At 41.8% G+C, this 23485-nt stretch overlaps 1 protein-coding gene across 4 annotated transcripts in view; it reads left to right on the top strand.

Annotated features, from left to right (window-relative positions):
• Positions 1–23485, top strand: part of HTR4 (5-hydroxytryptamine receptor 4) — a 211990-nt gene that overhangs the window by 153255 nt on the left and 35250 nt on the right. For 2 of the 4 annotated variants that reach the window (XM_056124492.1, XM_056124493.1), the window contains exon 7: positions 22369–23341. The exons of the other annotated variants lie outside the window; for them this stretch is intronic. In XM_056124492.1, the coding sequence (XP_055980467.1) occupies positions 22369–22459 (91 nt within the window). In that variant the 3' untranslated portion in view covers positions 22460–23341. Of the gene's footprint in view, positions 1–22368; positions 23342–23485 lie in introns of those variants that run through there. 4 annotated transcript variants of the gene reach the window in all.

Genomic DNA, 23485 nt, shown 5'->3' on the forward strand with positions numbered 1-23485 from the left:
ACCCATCCCTCCACCAGTGCCCATTTTCCACCACCATGGATCCCAGTATCCCTCCCACACCCATCCCCCCATCCCACCTTGTCTCCATGTCAGGGCATTCCCTTTTGTTCTCTCTCTCCTTTTGGGTGTTGTGGTCTGCAAAAGAGGCATTGAGTGGCAATCATGTTCAGTCCATAGTCTACTTTCAACATGTATCTCCCCTCCTGGGAGGATCCTCCAAACACCCTTTATTTGGTGCTCCCTTCTCTATCTGAGCTACCCTTTCCCCTAGAATGCCCGGCTGGCCTATAAGCCATGGAATAATCCTCCTGGAACTGATCTCGGCTATTCTTGGGTATTAATCTCCTATTTTGTTACTTTATGTACCCCAGATGAATGCAATCTTTTATGTCTATCCCTCTCTTTCTGACTCATTTCTCTTAGCATGATACTTTCCAAGTGGTACCACTTGTATGTAAAATTCATGACTTCATTTTTTCTAACAGCTACATAGTACTCCATTGTGTAGATGTACCAAAATTTCTTTAACCAGTCATCTGTTCTTGGGCACTCAGGTTTTTTCCAGATTCTGGCTATTGTAAAGAGTGCTGCAATGAACAAACAAGTGCAGATGTAACTTTGACTATACATTTTTGCCTCTCTGGGATATATTCCCAGGAGTGGTATTGCTGGGTCAAATGGGAGCTCAATTTCTAATTCCTTGAGAATGGTCCATACTGTTTTCCAAAAGGGCTGAACCAGTCGGCATTGCCACCAACAGTGAAGGAGTGTCCCTTTCTCGCCACATACGCCCCAGCACCTGTTGCTTTTGTTCTTTTGGATGTGGGCCAGTCTCTGAGGTGTGAGATGGTATCTCATTGTGGTTTTGATCTGCATCTCCCTGATGATTAATGATGTAGAGCATTTTCTCATGTGCTTTTTTGCCATTCGAATTTCTTCTTTGAGAAAATTTCTGTTCATTTCATTGCCCCATTTTTTATGGGATTGGATGTTTTCTTCTTCTGCAGTTCAACCAGTACTTTATATATCCTTGATATCAACCCCTTGTCAGATGTGTATTTGACGAATATCCTTTCCCATTCTGTAGACTGTCTTTGTATTTTGGTCACTGTTTCCTTTGAGGTGCAGAAGCTTCTTAGTTTAAGATACTCCCATTTATCTGTCTCTGTTTTCACTTGCTCAGCCAGTGGTGTGACATCTTTGAAGATACCATTAGCTTCAACGTCATGGAGGGTTTTGCCAACTTTGTCTTTAATGTACCTTATGATTTCCGGTCTGATGTTGAGGTCTTTAATCCATTTTGATCTTACTTTTGTAAACTGTGTTAGGCAGAGTTCTGAGCCCATTTTTTTGCATGCAGCCGTCCAGTTTTGCCAGCACCATTTGTTAAAGAGGCTTTCCTTACTCCACTTCACATTTCTTGCACCTATATCAAAGATTAGATGATCATATGATTGAGGAGAGATGTCAGCGTATCTAACCCTGTTCCATTGGTCTGCAACTCTGCCTTTGTTCCAGTACCATGCTGTTTTAATTATTACTGCTTTGTAGTACAGTTTGAAGTTCGGGAGGTTGATTCCTCCCATTTTCTTTTTCCCAAGAATTGCTTTAGCTATTCGTGGGGGCTTATTGTTCCATATAAATTTCAGGAGTGTTTGCTCCATTTCTTTGAAGAATGTCATGGGTATCCTTATAGGGATTGCATTGAATTTATACAATGCTTTCGGTAGTATTGCCATTTTGACAATGTTAAGTCTCCCGACCCATGAGCAGGGGATATCTTTCCATTTCCTCATGTCCTCTTTTATTTCCTGAAGTAGCGTTTTGTAGTTTTCTTTGTACAGGTCCTTTACTTCCTTAGTTAAGCTGATTCCTAGGTACTTGATTTTCTGGGGCACAATTGTGAACGGGATTGTTTTTTTCATGTTGCTTTCTTCTCTCTCACTGTTTCCGTATAGGAAAGCCATGGACTTTTGGGTATTGATTTTATAGCCAGCAACTTTACTATACAAGTCTATTGTAGCCAAAATGGGTATAGAGGGGAATTTCCTCAACATAGTTAAAGCCATCTACCACAAGCCTACAGCAAGCATCATCCTCAATGGGGAAAAACTGAGAGCCTTCCCTCTAAGATCAGGGACGAGACAAGGATGCCTACTCTCTCCACTGCTGTTCAATATAGTACTGGAAGTACTTGCAATAGCAATTAGGCAAGAAAAAGATATTAAGGGCATTCAGGTAGGAAAGGAAGAAATCAAGCTCTCACTATTCACAGATGATATGATACTATACTTAGAGAACCCTATAACCCACACATAAGTTTAAAGAAGAAATTAAAGTTAGGGCCAGAGTGATAGTCCAGTGGGTTAGGCACTTGCCTTGCATGCATCCAACCCCGGTTCCCAGGCACTGGGTACCCTGATCCCCTGAGAATGCCAGAAGTCATACCTGAGTGCAGAGCCAAGAGTAAGCCCTGAACATGGCGGGGTGTGGTTCAGTCCCCGTCCCCACCCCCAACCCACACACACAGCACCACCACCACCACCACCACCACCACCACCACCACCACCACCACCACCACCACCACCAAAGTTTTAAAAATGGCAACAAGTAGATCATCAAACTAACTTCTGAGTTCTCCTGTGGCTGCAGCTGTGTTGCACAAGCAGTTGTACTGCTGGCCCTGTGCTCAGTCTTGCCCCAACACTCATTAACAACTTCACAGAAAAGCTATTTTGGTCACAGGGGTAAACAATGACAATAACAGAATCAGGCGAGCTCCTCTTACCTTACCAAAACTGAAGAAGAGAAGAATCAGTGCTGTTTGAAGAATGGCTCTATCCTCTGAAATTTGGTAATTGTGTAGCCCAAGCTGTCCTCCAGGATGCCTACTTCTGAGTCACCCTAAGTTAACATTAACCCCTCCTATGAGATGTATTGTCAAGGGAAAATCCCTCTTCCTGATTTAGAAGAAATATTTTGGTCCTTAATTGAATAGCACAATAGCTATTTGTGTGAGAGGTCCACACACCTGATTTTCAGTCCTTGCTCATAGTTGCCATTTGCAATTACGGATCTGTCACTGTAAATTTTACCACATGACCATCCTTTGTAAAATAATGTTAAGACCTTTTAACCCCTTCCCTAAGGCTTTTGGTAAGGTTACAATGATAACATGTGCAGGATTGAGCACAATGTACTGAGTACAAAGCATTTTGAGCACAAAGCTTTGTCACGCAAAGCATTCGATGAATGAAAATTGTTCTGTTATTATAATGGTATATCTGACATTATTCATATGTAAGTTAAACATCTTTCTCCATTTTCCAGTTTATTTTCTCAGCTTCCTAATAAGCATTACTGAAGAAATGTGTCAATAGAAACCTCTGTGTGCCAAATATTACTCCTTAAATAAGGAAGGTGGCACTCCCTCTGCTAGAAGAAAAATCAGAGTGGAATGAAATTCATCACTGTTTATAAGTAATTGTTTAAGCGACATAAAACAAGACTTATTCCTGGATGCATCATGTACTGTGCTAACCATTTGAGGCTATTGTCTTGAATATACCCTTTATCTTTTTAATTACCTGTAGCCGTTACTTTGATCCAGCATAAAGCATGGTAACCAAGCATGTTAAGCAAGTTGGATACATCATATATGTCTTTCTCTACAAGTGCCTCTATTTTATGGCATTAGCATTCTGAGGGTCAGTCCTCTGAAAATGATGTGCACAGTCTAGAAAAACTGTATGACCCTTTAAGGTGAGTTCCCAAACAGCACCCAACACCCAAGCTTCCCAGAATAGTTTATCCAAGATCAAAAGTAGGAGTAGTGTGGGATGCTTTGACCCTTGACCCTGGCCTTGCACAGGTATTACCTGGAACTCTTAATCAATACCTGAGAGTCTGATGTGTATCAGGGTGGAGCAGCACTACACCACTGAAGTGAAGAGTCAGAAGCCTTTCTTCAAATTCTCACTGATCACCAATCAGTCTTTATCTTCCTCAGCACCAATAGAAAATGCTTCAAGTTTAAACCCATCTCCATCTATTACACTGCTGAGAGTGTACATGTAAACCTTGACTTCTTAGTTGGAGATGTTTTTTCTGAACAAGGGATAATGGGTAGTGTCTGAAGTTATTGACATAACTGATGGAAGGAACCAGCTTTCAGTGAGAAGAGACCAGCAATGCTAACCTCTGTCAATGTACAGCCTCCCCACATGGCAAAGAATTGTCATATCCCAAACACTGAAGCAGAAACTCTTCTAAGAGATTGAGAAATCCTTGTGACCTTGCAATGCAGCACCTCTTTATTGTTTCCAATGGGTAGCAAAAGTGATCTCTTCACAATTTCTTGAGTATGCTTACCTTCATCTGCCCACTTAAAAACAACCCTGCCCATTGCAGCACCACATAGGTCATTTTAATCCATATCCATCCCCAAGACAAGACAAGGAATAACCAAAAGAAAAATAATGACCTCCTATAGGATGAGATGGTGGGAGGAAGGGCCCTGAACTTGTGTGATGGGGGAGCTGGCAGTAACCTTCCAGATAAGCCCTTTCCACAGATAGGCTCCCTGAGCTTGTTCTCTTACAGTGTGTACTTGGCAGGGATGCAGCCCTCCCGATTTAGTCAGAGCAGCTGTTCAGGAAGGAATTGCCTCCAAGCACACTAAGCGACCCACCAGGAAACCAGACCCCCATGCAAATGCATGTTGAGTCCTCACTGTGATGATGTAGGTTCTTGGCCAATTGGAGTAGTAAAGCCCCATCTTACAAAGCTGAATTTGTCCAGAAGAGGGCAAAACACTATGGTTTTTTATTTGCAGAATTTATGACACATGAATACTATCCAGAGATAAAGGGATGCTGAGCTTAGACAAAAGAAGATTCAAGACACAAACATTATATATCTAAGGTCTGTTACTGAGCCCTTATTGAGAACGGCATCCAATTGAGGGTGTGGCGAGAGAGAGAGAGAGAGGGAGAGAAAGAGAGAGAGGACTGACTGATAAGGAAATGTATTTCAGCATAGAATGATAAAATGGACTGACTTCCTTACTAGAGAATTCATAATATAGTGGAAGGAAGATAATGGATACCTGTTAGTCACTTTTGAAGGATTGGTTGATATCAGATACTGGAAATATTGATGGAACATTAGTCAGCATGGCTGAGGAATGGTGGGAGGTTGAAGATGTTCTCAAACCCTTCTGTTGTGAGACTGCAAGTTGCAAGTCCTCAGACATTCTTCCATGGTGCAGTCCAGCAACAGGGAGTAGAGTCTACTTAGACTGGTGTCAACATTTTGTTTGGTTGTTGAGGATAATTGAGTTCTCAAATGATTCCTAGAGGGAAGGGATGTTGTAGAGATGATACTTCTGTCAATTTAGAGACCATTTTTTAAAAAGTTGTTATTTTTCTGATAATATGGGATATGTGGGAAATTTAACATGGGATATGAGGGGCTAGAGAGATAGCACAGCGGGTAGGGTGTTTGCCTTGCACACAGCCAACATGGCCGACCCGAGTTCGATTCCTCCATCCCTCTTGGAGAGCCCTGCAAGCTACCGAGAGTATCTCGCCTGCTCGGCAAAGCCTGGCAAGCTACCCATGATGTATTCAATATGCCAGACACAGTAACAACAAGTCTCACGATGGAGACATTACTGGGCCTGCTCGAGCAAATTGATGAACAATGGGAGGACCGTGATCGTGACCGTGGGGAATTTATTTAAAGCAGAAATCCACCCCAAGCTCTGCAGATGCTGATTATGTATGATACCTGACATTCTATTTGTGGGTAAACAAACAAAAAAACAAACACTGTCCTCCTGTTGTTCATCGATTTGCTCAAGCAGGCCCAGTAACGTCTCCATTTTTTTTTGAGACTTCCTGTTACTGTGTTTGGCATATTGAATATGTCATGAGTAGCTTGCCAGGCTTTGCTGTGAGGGCAAGATATTCTCGGTAGCTTGCCAGGCTCTCTGAGAGGGGTGGAGGAATCAAACCCGGCTGGGCCAGGCTGGCTGCGCACAAGGCAAATGCCCTACCCACTGTGCTATCACTCCAGATTTGTGGGTATTATCAAATAAATTGCTATTTCAAGAATGAAGAAGTAACCCTAGGCTGGGAGTAAAGAAACGTCTGGGAGTAAAGAAACATCTCTTCAATCTCTGATTTCCCACTTCCCCACCCCCCAAGCTATCAGGATTGCCTTAGAATGTGAAGGGCACCAGGAATGGGGATTAAAACCACAACTCATTCCTACTCCTGGATTCTTTTTTTTTTAAAGTTGTTCACAAAAATTTGTTACATTTAATACTCCAACACCAATCCTACCATCATTACACCTTCCCACCATCATTAGTTTGAATTTTCCCAACCACCACCCAAGCCTGCCCCAATAACAGGCCCTAAATTTTGTATTGCTTGTTCTGAATAATTAGCTAAAATGATCAAAATAGGTATTCTTAGAAGAAAGTATGTTGCATCTCACCCTGGAGTCATTAAGCTCTTGTATGAAAGATTACTAGCATATTGTTACAACATATTCCAAATTCTTAATCATTTAAATGATATGTCATAGTGCATACCTATAGATACATATGTGCATTGCACATGTGCTGTTAGCACAGGGAGATGGTGGTGGGGGAGGTCAACCATTCCCGACTCCATGTGATCCTGGAGATTTCAGTCACAAGTTCCTGGGTTTTTCAGCAGATTCTCTTATGGATGAAGTTGTTTAAGCCTGTGGAGAACAGCCTTGAGTATGGCTGTGCTTGAGTTCTGGAGATTCTTAATAACAAAGGCATCAGTATTGCCTCAGCACTTGTACCAGGATTTGAGATTACAGTCTCAGCCTTACTGGTCTAGTGCTTTTAAGCTCCTGCATTATCTACCACTGATCCAAAACTCATTAAACCATATGGGATTCCAGGAATCCAACCCAGGTCAGCTGCATACAAGGCATGAATCCTACCCACTGTAAATCTCTCCAGCCCCAGGGCTACAGAACTCTTAAAAGGACAAGACAGAGGCCCAATCAAGACAGAGGAACCAGAGTACCATTGAAGTGATTTAGTATTATTGTTTAGAACTTAGGATAGCAAATTACTTTCTCTCTGTTTCTTAATTTCTTCCCTTGAAAAATGAGAGTAAAAATGAGAGAAAAAAATGAAGAGACCATTGTGAGTCTTATGGGACACTACACTTTCAAAGTCTGGATTGTGGGTAAATGTGTTCTCATGATCATGACCAATCTCTTTTTTATCAGAAATCAGGAATACAGGTGAGTAGGACTCTCTCTCATTGCTTTATTTTATTTTTTTCTCTCATTGCTTTAACACTGCTTCATTGTAAGAACAGGATCTGAAGAGAAACAGTTTGATGTAAAAATCACCATACTATCCTCCTGGTAAGGAACAGAATAGTCTCCAAAAAGTGTGTATAGGAAAAGGGGGAAAAGTAATGCAAGGATGCAAGGACAGGTAAACTGGGGAAAAAACTGATGCAGAATGTTCTAGCTGTTGTTATGCTAGAAAGGCTGTGAATCCTTGTTTACCTCTGAGTGGGGAACATAATGATGGTTATTGTGAGGTAAATTAACAATTAAGTTCACTCTGTGTAGTTCTCAGACAAAGAACCAAGGGCTTGCTTATCAGTAAAATGACTTCTGAACAGACTTATTTTATTTCTGTGCCTGTATCTGGTTATTTTTAATAAAATTCTTAGAAACAGTTTGCAGAATTATTCTTGGAGAGCTTTTGAGTTACTGAGAAATAGATTGATTCATATTTTGATAAACCAGACAAACAAATACATTTGGTGCTTGTTCATGTTCCCTTTATTCCTTTTATATTTCTGTCTCTTATTGCTGGCACATTTTAGTTTTTCTTTTGTTTATGAATTGGCATTGCCTCCTTTAAGTTTCTGAGTTTGAGAAAAAGAGTGTTTTTTGTGTATATATATATACACATATATGTGTGTGGGTATACAATGTATATATATATGTATGTAACAGATGTATACACTATATGTATAATATGTAATATATAGCAAGTTGTCTTAGGAATAATTTGGTTTAGTTTCCTCATCCACAAATATCATCATCTTTATCATCATCTAAGTACTCATTTCCTGAATACTGATTTGCTTGTTTGGCACTGAGCCAAGTGCATTACATGTGTAATCTAATTTGAATCACAAATATTCTCTATAAGCAGGTACTATTATCTCATTCTTACTCATAAGGTTACTGAGACTCAGATCAAATAGATATGTTGGCCAGTGTTTTGCAAGAGGTAGGTGCTGGGGTCAGGATTCTAACATGTGTTCATGTGATTTCAAAGTCGTTGCTGTTCATCTTTAGACTACCGTCTTTAATACTTCACTGAACACTAACAGAGTGAATAACATTTGTTTTAAGACACAGTATTGTATTTAAAGTGATTTGGTCAAATATTCCAACAAATACCACCATCTCTTCTAAAACTTATCTGATAGCTGTTCGTATCTTCTCCCAATAAAGAGCAGTTCATTATTATGCATTCTATTGTTTGAACAATCTAGTTGTTGAAAAATTGTTCAAATTTTACTTCTATGTATTATATAATCATAAAAGCTTAGGGTTTTATAGCTAGAATGATAAAAAGAACTTGGGCAACCCCGGGGATTTTTCAACAATTTTTCAGGTGTGGAAATTTGTTCAAATGAGATTTTCCTTATAAATCTGAAAGAGAATTGAATTACTTTCCTCAAAATATATGGGGAGGAGAGTATATACAGAATCATGACCGTTGACCTCACTCTTCCAAATTTTCCTGTGGCCAACACCATGAAGTTATTTCTTAAGCTCGTATTAAGAATAACCCAAAGTAGAATGCTGAGCCCAGTATTTTGGATCAGATTTTGAGACACAGAGGCTTAAATCATTTACTTAGGATTTCTGTTATATCAAAATAACAAAGATTAAAACCCAGATCTTGGTACAGCCCGCCCCCAAGGGCCTGGGTTCCTCTCTGGGCACGCGCAGCTAGAAACAGCCCCGAGACAGCCGGTTTTCAACCCCTGAGCCGCGTGGGACGGGCACAGAGGCCCAGCTCTGGGCAACAAAGCTGAACGGCTCCAATTCCAACAGGTACAGCCTGCCCCCAAGGGCCTGGGTTCCTCTCTGGGCACGCGCAGCTAGAAACAGCCCCGAGACAGCCGGTTTTCAACCCCTGATCCGCGTGGGACGGGCACAGAGGCCCAGCTCTGGGCAACAAAGCTGAACGGCTCCAATTCCAACAGGTACAGCCCGCCCCCAAGGGCCTGGGTTCCTCTCTGGGCACGCGCAGCTAGAAACAGCCCCGAGACAGCCGGTTTTCAACCCCTGAGCCGCGTGGGACGGGCACAGAGGCCCAGCTCTGGGCAACAAAGCTGAACGGCTCCAATTCCAACAGGTACAGCCCGCCCCCAAGGGCCTGGGTTCCTCTCTGGGCACGCGCAGCTAGAAACAGCCCCGAGACAGCCGGTTTTCAACCCCTGAGCCGCGTGGGACGGGCACAGAGGCCCAGCTCTGGGCAACAAAGCTGAACGGCTCCAATTCCAACAGGTACAGCCCGCCCCCAAGGGCCTGGGTTCCTCTCTGGGCACGCGCAGCTAGAAACAGCCCCGAGACAGCCGGTTTTCAACCCCTGATCCGCGTGGGACGGGCACAGAGGCCCAGCTCTGGGCAACAAAGCTGAACGGCTCCAATTCCAACAGGTACAGCCCGCCCCCAAGGGCCTGGGTTCCTCTCTGGGCACGCGCAGCTAGAAACAGCCCCGAGACAGCCGGTTTTCAACCCCTGAGCCGCGTGGGACGGGCACAGAGGCCCAGCTCGGGGCAACAAAGCTGAACGGCTCCAATTCCAACAGGTACAGCCCGCCCCCAAGGGCCTGGGTTCCTCTCTGGGCACGTGCAGCTAGAAACAGCCCCGAGACAGCCGGTTTTCAACCCCTGAGCCGCGTGGGACGGGCACAGAGGCCCAGCTCGGGGCAACAAAGCTGAAGGGCTCCAATTCCAACAGGTACAGCCCGCCCCCAAGGGCCTGGGTTCCTCTCTGGGCACGCGCAGCTAGAAACAGCCCCGAGACAGCCGGTTTTCAACCCCTGATCCGCGTGGGACGGGCACAGAGGCCCAGCTCTGGGCAACAAAGCTGAACGGCTCCAATTCCAAACAGGAGACATTCCCAACTCTTCGCCCAGTGCCAGGGACTCTTTCCGGAACCGCGGCCGCTAACGCGGCCGCGAAATGTTTTCCCACTACATATGCCATAGGAACCATAAGCTAACTTCTTAGATGGAAACTTCTCTATTTTAGCTCAGCCACTAGAAATACAGTTGCCAATAACTCATAAGCCTATCTTAACTCACACTGCATATCAAGCAGAATAGTAACACTGAACGTGAAGGACTAAACCACACCTCTCACAATGGTAAAGCAACGCAAAAGCCCACCAAACATTCATATTGAAGAGTCTATCCCAGATGACACCAACAGTACTGTAGTGTTAGACAACCTCTCTGACAAGGAATTCAGAAGGGAGCTACTTAGGATGCTTAGGGAATTAAAAGAAACAATGGAAACCAATGCCAATAGAAGACAAGAGGATCTGAAGGCAGAAATGAGGAAAATGCAATCAGAAATGTCAGACCTGAAAAATCTCGTAGGCGAATTGAAAAGCTCAGTGGAAGGCCTCAGCAGCAGAGTAACAGCGGCTGAGAACAGAATCAGTGAGCTCGAAGATGAAGTTCAGAGACTCTCCCGAAAAGAGCAGAAAATGGAAAAGAGACTCACAATTCGGGAACAGATGGCAAGAGAAGATCGTGATGAAGCCAAGAGGGGTAACATAAGAATTATTGGAGTCCCAGAGGGACAGGAAGAAAACCTCGATGAAGAAGAAACTGTCAAAGACATCATTGCTACAACATTTCCAGAGCTGAAGAAAACTTGTGACCACATTCAGGAGGCCCGAAGGGTACCAGCTAGAAGAAATCCGAATAAAAATACCCCAAGACACATTCTGATCAAAATGACCAAAACCTTAGACAGAGACAAAATTCTGAAAGCAGCAAGATTGAAGAAAGAAATCTCTTACAAAGGAGCATCCTTAAAATTCACAGCTGATTTTTCTGATGAAACCCTCATGGCCCGAAAACAGTGGTGGGACATAGTAAAAAAACTCAATGAAATAAATGCCTCCCCCAAAATACTTTTCCCAGCAAGACTCTCATTCATAATAGAAGGAACAACACACAGTTTCACAGACAAACAACAGCTCAGGAACTTCATAGACTCAAAACCATGGTTACAAGAACAACTAAATGGGCTACTTTAAGGCAAGAAAGGCCCCTCAAATACACCCAATTTTAACAGAACAATGGGACAGAATCCCATAACAATAATCTCTCTCAATGTCAATGGGCTAAACGCACCAATTAAAAGACATAGAGTGGCAGGATGGATTAGAAAATTGAACCCAACATTCTGCTGCCTGCAAGAAACGCATCTCAATAGTCAAAGCAAACACAGACTCAGAGTCAAAGGCTGGAAAACAATCCTACAGGCAAACAGCTCCCATAAAAAAGCTGGGGTAGCCATCCTTATATCAGACCACATTGATTTCAGAGTGAGGAAGGTCATAAGAGACAGTGAAGGCCATTACTTATTGATCAGAGGATCTGTACAACAGGAAGAACTTACAATAATAAATGTATATGCACCTAATGAGAGACCAGCAAAGTACTTAAAACAACTACTCATAGATTTGGAAAAAGACATCAATAGCAACACAATACTAGTGGGAGACTTCAACACTGCTTTGTCACCTCTTGATAGATCAACCAGACTCAAGCTTAGCAAGGACATACTTCATTTGAGGGAAACAATGGAAGAAAGGGACTTAGTAGATATATACAGGACACTTCATCCACAAAAAGCTGAATACACATTCTTCTCAAGCGTCCATGGAACATTCTCCAAGATAGACCACATGCTGAGCCACAAAACATGCCTCCATAAAATTAAGAAGGTAGTGATTGTATCAACAATCTTCTCAGACCATAATGCGCTGAAATTAGAAGTAAATCACACACAAAAACAGAAAACTAAATCAAACACCTGGAAATTAAACAGTGCACTATTGAACAACGAGTGGATTAGACAGGAAATCAAAGAGGAAATCAAAAGATTCCTAGAAACGAATGAAAATGAGAACACGAGTTACCAAAACTTATGGGACACAGCAAAGGCTGTGTTAAGAGGAAAGTTTATAGCTCTACAAGCATTCCTCAGGAAGGAGGAGCGAGCACACATAAGTAACCTAACCTCACAGCTTAAGAGCTTGGAGAAGGACCAAAAAAAGGAGCACAACCCGAACAGGAGAAAGGAAATAATAAAACTCAGAGCAGAGATTAACGAGATGGAAACCCAAAAAACAATCCGAAAGATCAATGAAACCAAGAGCTGGTTCTTTGAGAAAATTAACAAGATCGATAAGCCTCTAGCAAAACTCACAAAGAAAGGGAGAGAGAAAACCCTAATAAACCGAATCAGAAATGAAAAGGGGGTCATTACAACAGAAACCACAGAAATTCAGAGGATCCTCAGGGAGTACTTTGAGAAGCTTTATGCCACGGAACATCAAAACCTCGAGGAAATGGATAAATTCCTAGACTCCTACAGACTCCCAAGGCTGAACCAAGAAGACCTGGAATACCTGAACAGACCTATCACCATCAAGGAAATTGAAATGGTAATAAAAAGTCTCCCCAAGCACAAAAGTCCTGGCCCGGATGGATTCACTAGTGAATTCTTCCAAACCTTTAAAGAGGACTTACTCCCAATGCTCTTTAAGCTTTTCCACGAAATTGAAATATCAAAAACACTTCCGAACAGTTTCTACGAAGCAAATATCACACTGATACCAAAAGCAGACAGAGATACCACAAAGAAAGAGAATTACAGGCCGATATCCCTGATGAACACAGATGCAAAGATCCTCAACAAACTACTAGCAAATAGAATCCAACTACTCATCAAAAAGATCATACACCATGACCAAGTAGGATTCATCCCAGGGATGCAAGGATGGTTCAACATTCGGAAATCAATCAACATAATCCACCATATCAACAAAAGAAAAGATAAAAAGCATATGCTCATATCAATAGATGCAGAGAAAGCATTTGATAAGATCCAGCACCCCTTTATGATGAAAACCCTAGCCAAAATGGGTATAGAGGGGACCTTCCTCAACATAATTAAAGCCATCTACCACAAGCCTACAGCAAGCATCATCCTCAATGGGGAAAAACTGAGAGCCTTCCCTCTAAGATCAGGGACGAGACAGGGATGCCCACTCTCTCCACTGCTGTTCAATATAGTACTGGAAGTACTTGCAATAGCGATTAGGCAGGAAAAAGATATTAAGGGCATTCAGGTAGGAAAGGAAGAAATCAAGCTCTCACTATTCGCAGATGATATGATACTCTACTTAGAGAACCCAATAACCTCCACCAAAAAACTCTTAGAAACAATAGACTCGTATAGTAAAGTTGCAGGTTATAAAATCAATACCCAAAAGTCCATGGCTTTCCTATACGCAAACAGTGAGAGAGAAGAAAGCAACATGAAAAAAACAATCCCATTCACAATTGTGCCCCAGAAAATCAAGTACCTAGGAATCAGCTTAACTAAGGAAGTAAAGGACCTGTACAAAGAAAACTACAAAACGCTACTTCAGGAAATAAAAGAGGACATGAGGAAATGGAAAGATATCCCCTGCTCATGGGTCGGGAGACTTAACATTGTCAAAATGGCAATACTACCGAAAGCATTGTATAAATTCAATGCAATCCCTATAAGGATACCCATGACATTCTTCAAAGAAATGGAGCAAACACTCTTGAAATTTATATGGAACAATAAGCCCCCACGAATAGCTAAAGCAATTCTTGGGAAAAAGAAAATGGGAGGAATCAACCTCCCAAACTTCAAACTGTACTACAAAGCAGTAATAATTAAAACAGCATGGTACTGGAACAAAGGTAGAACTGCAGACCAATGGAACAGGGTTGAATACACTGACATCTCTCCTCAATCATATGCTCATCTAATCTTTGATAAAGGTGCAAGTAATGTGAAGTGGAGTAAGGAAAGCCTCTTTAATAAATTGTGTTGGCATCACTGGACGGCTATATGCAAAAAAATAGGCTCAGAACTCTGCCTAACACCATGTACAAAAGTAAGATCAAAATGGATTAAAGACCTCAACATCAGACCAGAAACCATAAGGTACATTGAAGATAAAGTTGGCAAAACCCTCCATGACATTGAAGCTAATGGTATCTTCAAAGATGCCACGCCACTGGCCGAGCAAGTGAAAACAGAGATAGATAAATGGGACTATCTTAAACTAAGAAGCTTCTGCACCTCCAAAGAAACAGTGACCAAAGTACAAAGACAGTCTACAGAATGGGAAAGGATATTCACCGAATACACATCTGACAAGGGGTTGATATCCAGGATATACAAAATACTGGTTAAACTCCACAAGAAGAAAACATCCAACCCCATCCAAAAATGGGGCAATGAAATGAACAGAAACTTTCTCAAAGAAGAAATCCGAATGGCAAAAAAGCACATGAGAAAATGCTCTACATCATTAATCATCAGGGAGATGCAGATCAAAACCACAATGAGATACCATCTCACACCTCAGAGACTGGCCCACATTCAAAAGAACAAAAGCAACCGATGCTGGCGTGGATGTGGCGAGAAAGGGACACTCCTTCACTGTTGGTGGGAATGTCCACTGGTTCAGCCCTTCTGGAAAACAGTATGGACGATTCTCAAAAAATTAGAAATTGAGCTCCCATTTGACCCAGCAATACCACTCCTGGGAATATATCCCAGAGAGGCAAAAATGTATAGTCGAAGTGACATCTGCACTTGTTTGTTCATTGCAGCAGTCTTTACAATAGCCAGAAACTGGAAGAAACCTGAATGCCCAAGAACAGATGACTGGTTAAAGAAACTTTGGTACATCTACACAATGGAGTACTATGTAGCTGTTAGAAAAGATGAAGTCATGAACTTTACATACAAGTGGTACAATATGGAAAGTATCATGCTAAGCGAAATGAGTCAGAAAGAGAGGGATAGACATAGAAAGATTGCATTCATCTGGGGGATATAAAGTAACAAAGTATGAGATTAATACCCAAGAATAGCTGAGATCAGCACCAGGAGGATTACTCCATAACTTAGAGGCCAGCTGGGTATCCTAGAGGAAAGGGCTATTCAGATAGAGAAGGGAGCACCAAATAAAGGATGTTTGGAGGATCCTCCCAGGAGGGGAGATGCATGTCGAAAGTAGACTATGGACTGAACATGTTTGCCACTCAATGTCTCTTTTGCAGACCACAACACCCAAAAGGAGAAAGAGAACACAGGGGATTGCCCTGCCACAGAGACGGGGGGATGGGGGGATGGGGGTGGGAGGGATATTATCCATGGTGGTGGAAAATGGGCACTGGTGGAGGGATGGGTATCTGATCATTGTATAATTGAAACCAAAGCACAAAAAATTGTAAATCTACAACTTTAAAAAAAATAAAATAAAATAAAGGGGAAAAAAAAAAAAAAAAAAAAAAAAAAAAAAAAAAAAAAAAAACCCAGATCTCATGTTTTGTTTTACCTGTTGTCTTTTTATCATCTGCCTAAAGTGATCTGGGGACTGATCTAGGCAGTTGGGATACAGCAATGGTCTAGGGAAGTTATGTCCCATTAAGAAGTTCAGAGTTGCAGTTTTGCTATATCACTTCCTTTTCGTACTTCATGTCCTGCCTTTTGGGGGGAGAGAGAGAGAGAGAGAGAGAGAGAGAGAGAGAGAGAGAACATGCACACACCACACACACACACACACACACATCAGACTATTCTGGCAACTTCTTCCATTCTAGTTTGTCCATAACTTCCAAAAGTGTGAGTACAGGGCCTAAACACAAAGCTATTCATGTATTTGGTGATTTTTTAGAGTGTCATTTCCTTATCAGTATTGCAAAATACATATTTTTCTTGCCTCTGGTTTCCTTGTGGTACTATGTATATAACGTAATCACAGAAAGAGAAGCAGTTCCATATCTATCACTCAAAAGTATGAAAAGGGCATTCAGGCATGTGGGATTTTAAACAGAAAATGCCAGCTGGATGGAGTTGTAATAGAAAAGCCATAAGCAATATAGTGTGATTTGAAGTGGGCAGATAGTGAAGGGCACATAAAGCCTTTCTTGCTTTAACCAACCTGCTTCTCAGCACATGTCCCTCAGCTAGCTTCAGTCTTGCTTCCAATGCAATAAGCATGAAAAATTAATCAGTTTCCCCCAAATAGTGAATTCTCCTGCCTCTGGAATGTTTCGGCTCTCAAATATTCTTTCCCAATTTGCTGCCCAGCCTACTTAATACCTGAATCATGGTTTCAATATGAACTCTCCAGACTTTCTTAATCTCAGCACACCACTTTTTTTGATAGATGGGAATTCCTGACAGTGGTCAATTTTTACTATATCAACACACTGCCCATGATATCATTAATTATCATGTCTTTAATGATAACGTGTTTGTTAAAAAAATAATGAAAAAAACCATCTCAAAGAAACAAATAAAAAGTCAAACAGAAGTAATAAAAAGCAAAGAGGTTATTATTAGTTGTATAAATTCTGTCATCACTGTCATCACTGTCATCCTGTTGTTTGTCGAACTAAGCAGGAGCCAGTAATGTCTCTATTCCTCCCAGCCCTGAGATTTTAGCAGCCTCTTCTTCCTCATATTTTCCCAACTATTGGAGGCTCTTTCAGGGTTATGGGAATGAGACCTGAGTCATTACTGGTTTTGGCATATCGAATATGCCAGGCTCTGTGCCAGGCTGTTCTCACTCAGGGCACCCCAGAGTGGCGTGGGTGAGAGCCCTCCCCACCCGAAGGGATTCAGTCCTGGCAGCCAACCTCCACTACCCAACCGCCACCACTCTCCAGACCTCTTTCTGGACTGCACGGATGGTTTGAAACACTTTCTACCCATTTTCCATAATTACCACAACATATTACACCATATTTGATGGGGTTCAGTCAGTAGGCAACAAATAATAGAGAGAAATAGATAAATATATGCCTCTCAGAGAACACAGCAAGCTACCAAGAGTATCCCACCTGCACAGGCAGAGCCTGGCAAGTTACCTGTGGTGTATTCGATATGCCAAAACCTGTTGTATAAATTATCTTTGATAAAATATGCATTGGCAGCATTCTCACCAAAGGCTCTGAATCTAAGGCTCTCTCCAAACAGCTAGGTACTAGAAAATTGTTAAGGCAGAGAGAAGCTAAACTGAATTTGTCTCTTTAAAATATATAGGATAAATTAAAGAAATATAAATTTCTCCTACTGTAATTCAAACTAATTAAGGATGTGTCCATGGTTTTGCGTACTGCCCCCATAGAACACAGCCTACGTTTGGTAATTAACAGACCCTCCATGAGTATTCTGCCTGGATTGAGAGTTCTTTAAGATACATAGTCAAGACAGATAAATTGTGTCTTGAACACACTGAGAAATGTTGGTGAGTTGACTAATGGCATTGGCTTTCGAGTAATTGAGTGATAATGTCACACAAATCTACATGTTTTCTGTTTGTGGAAGATTCAGTTAACTTTTATTTGTATATTTATGGGTCAGGGACTCCCAGAGGTGCTCAGGAGGCCTAATGGCTCCTCCTGATCATCCCTGCATCACCAGGTTGTTGGTTCAATGCCAGAGCCTGAAGCCTGCATTGCTCTAGCCCTGTAGTGACAGAAATTTCCTGGACCATCCTAAACTTCTTGGGAACCTGCATGACCACACAGACTGTTGCTCAGAGGCCCTCAAGTGCTCAGGGGTTTTCATTGGTGCACCCAGAGATACTCAGAGGATCATGTGGTTCCAAGGACCAAATCTAGTCCTATACTATTTCTCTGACCCCTCAGTTAAATTTTTATCAACTGATTGTTCTTAAGCCTTTTGTCTTTTTGTAACCTAAAGGACACTTTAAGAAAAAAAATTGCTTTGTAAATTTCTTTCTTTTCTTGTCTTCTTATTTTCATGATTCATCACTAAGTCTTTTTTCATGTCTTCATCACCAGTGCAATAAAAAACTGAAAAATATCCTCTTATTCACTGTACTGAAGCAAACTGCATGCATTTTGTGCTTTGATTATGATTCCTGGGCAGTGACATTGAATGTTTTATTCTCACACACATACACTTTCTCTTTACTGTTTCCGTACTCTCTGGTTTGAAACATTGTTTTCAGTCAGGGTAGACTAACTCAATATCCACCAGTTTGGTAAGAATCACTTGAGAGCAGTATTTTGAAGAATTCAAATTTCTGTTGCTTCGCTACTCTTTTCTTGTCCTCTTATCTATGTTATCAAGTCTGGGAACAATCAGATACTGGTATGGCTCTTGGGAGTCATTTATGGCAAGACAAGTCTGATGCACATTGTTACTGGAATATTTTGTGAAAAACGACTTAGCTAGTGATTGTTCTCTTCCACTTGCCTATGTCTCTTCCTTCTCTTCCTCTTCTATTTCTAGAAAATGGGTAAATTTTTTTTTGGTGGGGGGTGGTTTGTGGGCCACAACCAGCAGTACTCAGGGTTGCTCCTGGATCTGTGCTCAGGAATCAATCCTGGTGGGTCTTGAAGGATCACATGTGACTGACCTGGATTCAGTCCCCAGGTCATCACATGCAAGGCAAGTGCCCATCTCACTGTACTATCTCTTTGGTCCCCACAAAAAGAGGTAATTATAAGCCTATTTCATAAATTATTAATATTAAACAGCACAAAGTTCTTCCCACCACATAAATTATTCCCACATCTGCCAGTAGATAAAATCCCTGGTTTAGAAGATAGACTTCCTGATTGGACTGGATGTGCTTATACCCTTCAATTAACCCATGCACCTACCCTGTGCTGCCTTCTTATAAAATTAAACTAATATGTGTGTTAGTATGTAATATATAATGTGCAATATTCCCTCCTGTCAATATTGAGGAAATTTAAATGTGGTAAAAGATACAGAAATGCTTTATAAATGGTAGAGGATTTTACAAAAACTATTAACAGATACTGCATTTTAAAACTCATCTGTTAAAATACTGGAGCTTCTTTTTTAATGATGTTTTGCATCAGGGATATTGAGCTACTCTGCCAATGTTTCTGATCAAACATATGGTCGAGGAGAGACAATTGTGATCTCGCTGCATTTTAAGTTATGGCATCTCAGCCCATCCTCCCCAGATACATTTAGCAGCTTTGCAAAATAATTTCACATACTCAGAAATTGTGGATTTGCAGATACTTAAATCAAAATCCAAAAATTATCTTCTCTGTGTTTCCAGTGAAGCCTCTTCCCTCCACATGGAATATAAAGTATCAGATACTAACAATAGAATATTAAAAGCCAGATCCAAAGCAATTACCCACAGCTTTGGAGAACAGTCCCACACACAGATGGTGCCCAATCAGAAGGTCTGTATCTGTCACCCACCATCTCTGCTACTCACAGAAACAGAATGTCAGAGTTGCAAAGGATCTTACAGACAATTCTTCTCAAGTAAAACAACCGGGGCGATTGTGGCACGGGAAAGGGCCTCCATCCTCACAGTCCTGTATGGATGGAGGCTTAGAAAAAGCATCAGAAACTAGGTCCTTGGTCTCTGATTCCCTGTTCACATTGCTACACGCTACTGCTGCCTTTGGTGAGCTGGCAGGGTGATCTTGTCCTTGACAGTGAAAGGGGCCCAGCAGGAATGGTTAAAACCATGTACATTGAGTGTGATCTGTTGCTGAGAAGGAGGTCTCAGGGTGAAACACAACATGCGATGATGCTACCTCTTTGGTGAACTCCTTAACACCACATGCCACTCACTCAGTTAACAAATCCATGCACTAGGGTACACTGAGACAGTCCAAGCCCAAACACAACACAAGGACACCCATTTGCTTTGTCAAGGGAGAGTGCTGGATATCAGTCCTGGATTGAGTTAGAGTGTGAGCCACTATCCTTTTTCTGTGACTCATTCTTTGGCAATGATCAGATTGATGTAGTCTGAAAGACAAAAAGAGGAGTGGCACATGTATCCAGTTGCAATTCCCTGGGAATCTGACTTTATTTGAATCTCTGAAAAGATTTTACGGGGGCTACTGTAATTTTTTGAAAAAGCTTCACAGAGAACTTCCTCCATTCTCTCTTGTCCCTCTCTAAAACATTCTCTGTGACTCCCCATGACCCCTCTTTCCTGCCTCACCGTGTATTTTTTCCTCATTCTTTATTTTGTTTGCTTTCCTAGTCTTATCCCCTCTGATTTTTCTTCCTACTGTCCTCTTGCTTTCGAACACTTGTCCTTCCATGTAGGGTCCCTAATTCTGCACCACAGAAAATTTAAGTGCCAACTGGCATAAAGCAAAAATACATTTAATGGTTAGAAGGAGTGAACAGGAAAGGGTTCTGTGTTAATGTCCCAGTTGTACTGTGTTTTAAAAAATGTCGTGTCACACCGTGCTATTTGGCTTAGATTTCTTCTGCCTTAGAGTCTGTCATAGTGGGATGTGGGGATGCTAGAGACCATAGCACCTGAAATCAGGACTTATGCTTGTTCTCCAGGAGATAAATGGCAGTATGGTAGGATGATTTAGAGGACAAACTTCGGGATTAAAAAGGACCCAAATGTAAAATATAACCATATAAATATAAACTGGGGGGAAAATTGCAAGGTATTCTAAAACATAGTTTCCTTATCTGTTCCAGAGAGAACTCATAAAATATGTAATTAAATGATTATAGTCCAGCCCTATTCCAGGCACACTACTCTAATAGGTGGTAGTGGGGTTATCTGTTTTAGTTTTGGTTTGGGAGCCAGAAACGGTGGTTTTTCCGGTTCTGTGCTCAGAAGTTGCTCACGGTAGTGCCATGTGCCATCCAGCAACCAAATCTTGTCCTTCCGCAGGCAATACATGCACTGCACTCATTAGGTTATATGTCTCTGTCCCACAGGGGTGATTTTGATTGAGGCTAATAATTACAGTGATAACAAGAATGATAGACAAGGAATTTGGGCAATGAGAAGAAACCCAAACATCCTTATTTTTTCTTTTTCCCTTCCTTCCTCTTCATTATTTTTCTTTTAGTATATATACTTAATGAATGATACCTAAAATGTAGGGTTAGATAAAAACATGAGGTCACATCTTAAACTAGCTAAAGAGCTCTACTTGAAAATAACAAGAAAAATCTGGAAGAAAGAATGTACAAGCAAACATAAATCAAAAGCTGTGTTCAGAACATGTAGCAAGCCCATAAATAGTTAGCACTCATTATTTAGGGAAGAGATCTTGCATATTCCGTTGCAATAAGAATAACCTTCCAACCACAAAGAAGAGACATTTGCAAGAAGAAAGTTGCTGACCAGAATTGAAGCAAAACATTTAACTCTCTCTGAGCCAAGACATGTGTACTCAAGGGCTTAAAGAAATTCACTAATAAGATCTCTGACTAGTGCTCTTTCAACTCTTTCAATGACCGGGGAAATCATAGGACCCAAATATATTGCTCTCATTCTTAAAGAACTATTAGCCAGAATGCAGAAACTATGGGTTCATACATAGAAGTAGATCTTATAAAATCCTAAGACAGTTATTGCAATTCACACATGATTTGTGAGAATCAGTGTTTCTTCATTAATATATGATCTCTGTCAACTAATTTCATTATCTATTTGGCAGAGGTACAAGCCATTAGATAAAGCCTCCCAGAAGATTGCCATTCTAGGACCACTGTACCTGTTTTCTGAAAAGGTTTTTGTGGTAACCCAGAGTTCTCTATTTTAGCATTTTTTACTCATTGTTTTTTGGGGGTTTGTTTTTGATTTTGTTTTTTGTTTTGTTTTGTTTATTGCCTAAAATCAAACTCTTTCTTGGTATTGTATTAGTGATCATAATAAGACTTTCTGAGGACAGTTCTCTTTAGAGTAGTGAAAAGAAAAGCATGATCATGTGGATATTAAAAAGGGGCTTAAAATGCATAGTCTGGGGGCAGAGAATGTGGGCAGCAGTTCCAGAGAGTCAGTCACAGGAAGGAGATTTTGACTGGATGTAATAATTTCTTTACAAATACCTAAATGTTCCTAGGCAGGGCTAACCACCTGTATGTGTGGCATGGGGGACTTTCCTTATACCTATTGACTCTTTCCCAGTGACACCCATTGCAACTCTCAGGTTCTGTCATCTTCTTCTGTCTCCAGGGATGCAGTGGACTGTGGTGGTCAATGGGAGAGTCAGTGCAACCCCGCGGCAACATCTCCTTTGGTGGCTACTCAGTCTAGTGGCACTTAGTCCCCTGGGGCAGTGACCCAGAAGACTGTCATCCCTTGGAGAAGGGCCAGGTCCTCACTGCAAGGCACAGGACTGCACTGGTATCTCTTCACCGAACACCGGCTGGCTGTTGGGGCAGCCACCCTTGCTCACTGGACTGTCCTCTGAGATTCCAGCAGATGGCATTCCTGGGAGTCAAGGGACAGGATGTTACTCTCTGTTCGCTGGGAGTTCTCTTCCTAGAACCCCCCAGGGAGGAGTCTTTTCATCTCCCAGTACTTCATCTCCCTAGCATATCGCCTTTGCTTCATGCTGTTGTTCCCAGTACGTTCCCTTCCTGTGCCTGATTTATCTCACTCATTCCAAACACTGTCACTCACTGTGTCCTATCTCAGTCGTGAATGTCTCCAAATATGTCTTCTTTGCTTTCCCTGCTCACAGACACTGTCAAAACACATCCTCCAGGACCCATCTTGGTCTGAGTCCTGTTCCAAAAGCACACATTTCTTGCTTGTTCACATCTGTCACGTCCATGTTCAAACTGTGTCCCCATCCTCCTCAGTGCCAGTCACCAGTACATTTCCGGCATGTCTGGATCCAAATCTGTAATTCTCTTGGCCAGCCTTGTGTCTGTCACAGACTTCCACCACTCTTCCTTAGGTCCAGGTGCAGTCCTGCTCTTCAGGCATATTTCAGAAAACAGAAACAAGGGCAAAGTTCTATCAGAAGAGCTGTCTCTCTAGAACATCAGAGACAAGCAGAAGACAGCCTTCCCTGCCTCCATCCCCCATTGCCAAGGCCTCAGTTCCCTGTTCTGAGATGATCAATTTTCCTTTGAACTGGAATGGGATATCTTCTCCTAAAGACTCTCGGATTGGTGACAGTGGAGTGTTAAAGATGTCAGAATTGCTGCTGGAAGCTTATGAGGAAGCCAGTGGTGTTGATTCCAAACCCTTGAATCGGGCTTTTCTGTTCCCAAAGGAGAGACCTCCTGGATGTACTCACTGAAGAGCCCTCAGGTAGACAAGCAGACCCAGCAGGTGGGGA

This window comes from Sorex fumeus, unplaced genomic scaffold (genome assembly GCF_029834395.1).
Source record: "Sorex fumeus unplaced genomic scaffold, SorFum_2.1 ptg000051l, whole genome shotgun sequence".
NCBI classification, from domain to species: domain Eukaryota; kingdom Metazoa; phylum Chordata; class Mammalia; order Eulipotyphla; family Soricidae; genus Sorex; species Sorex fumeus.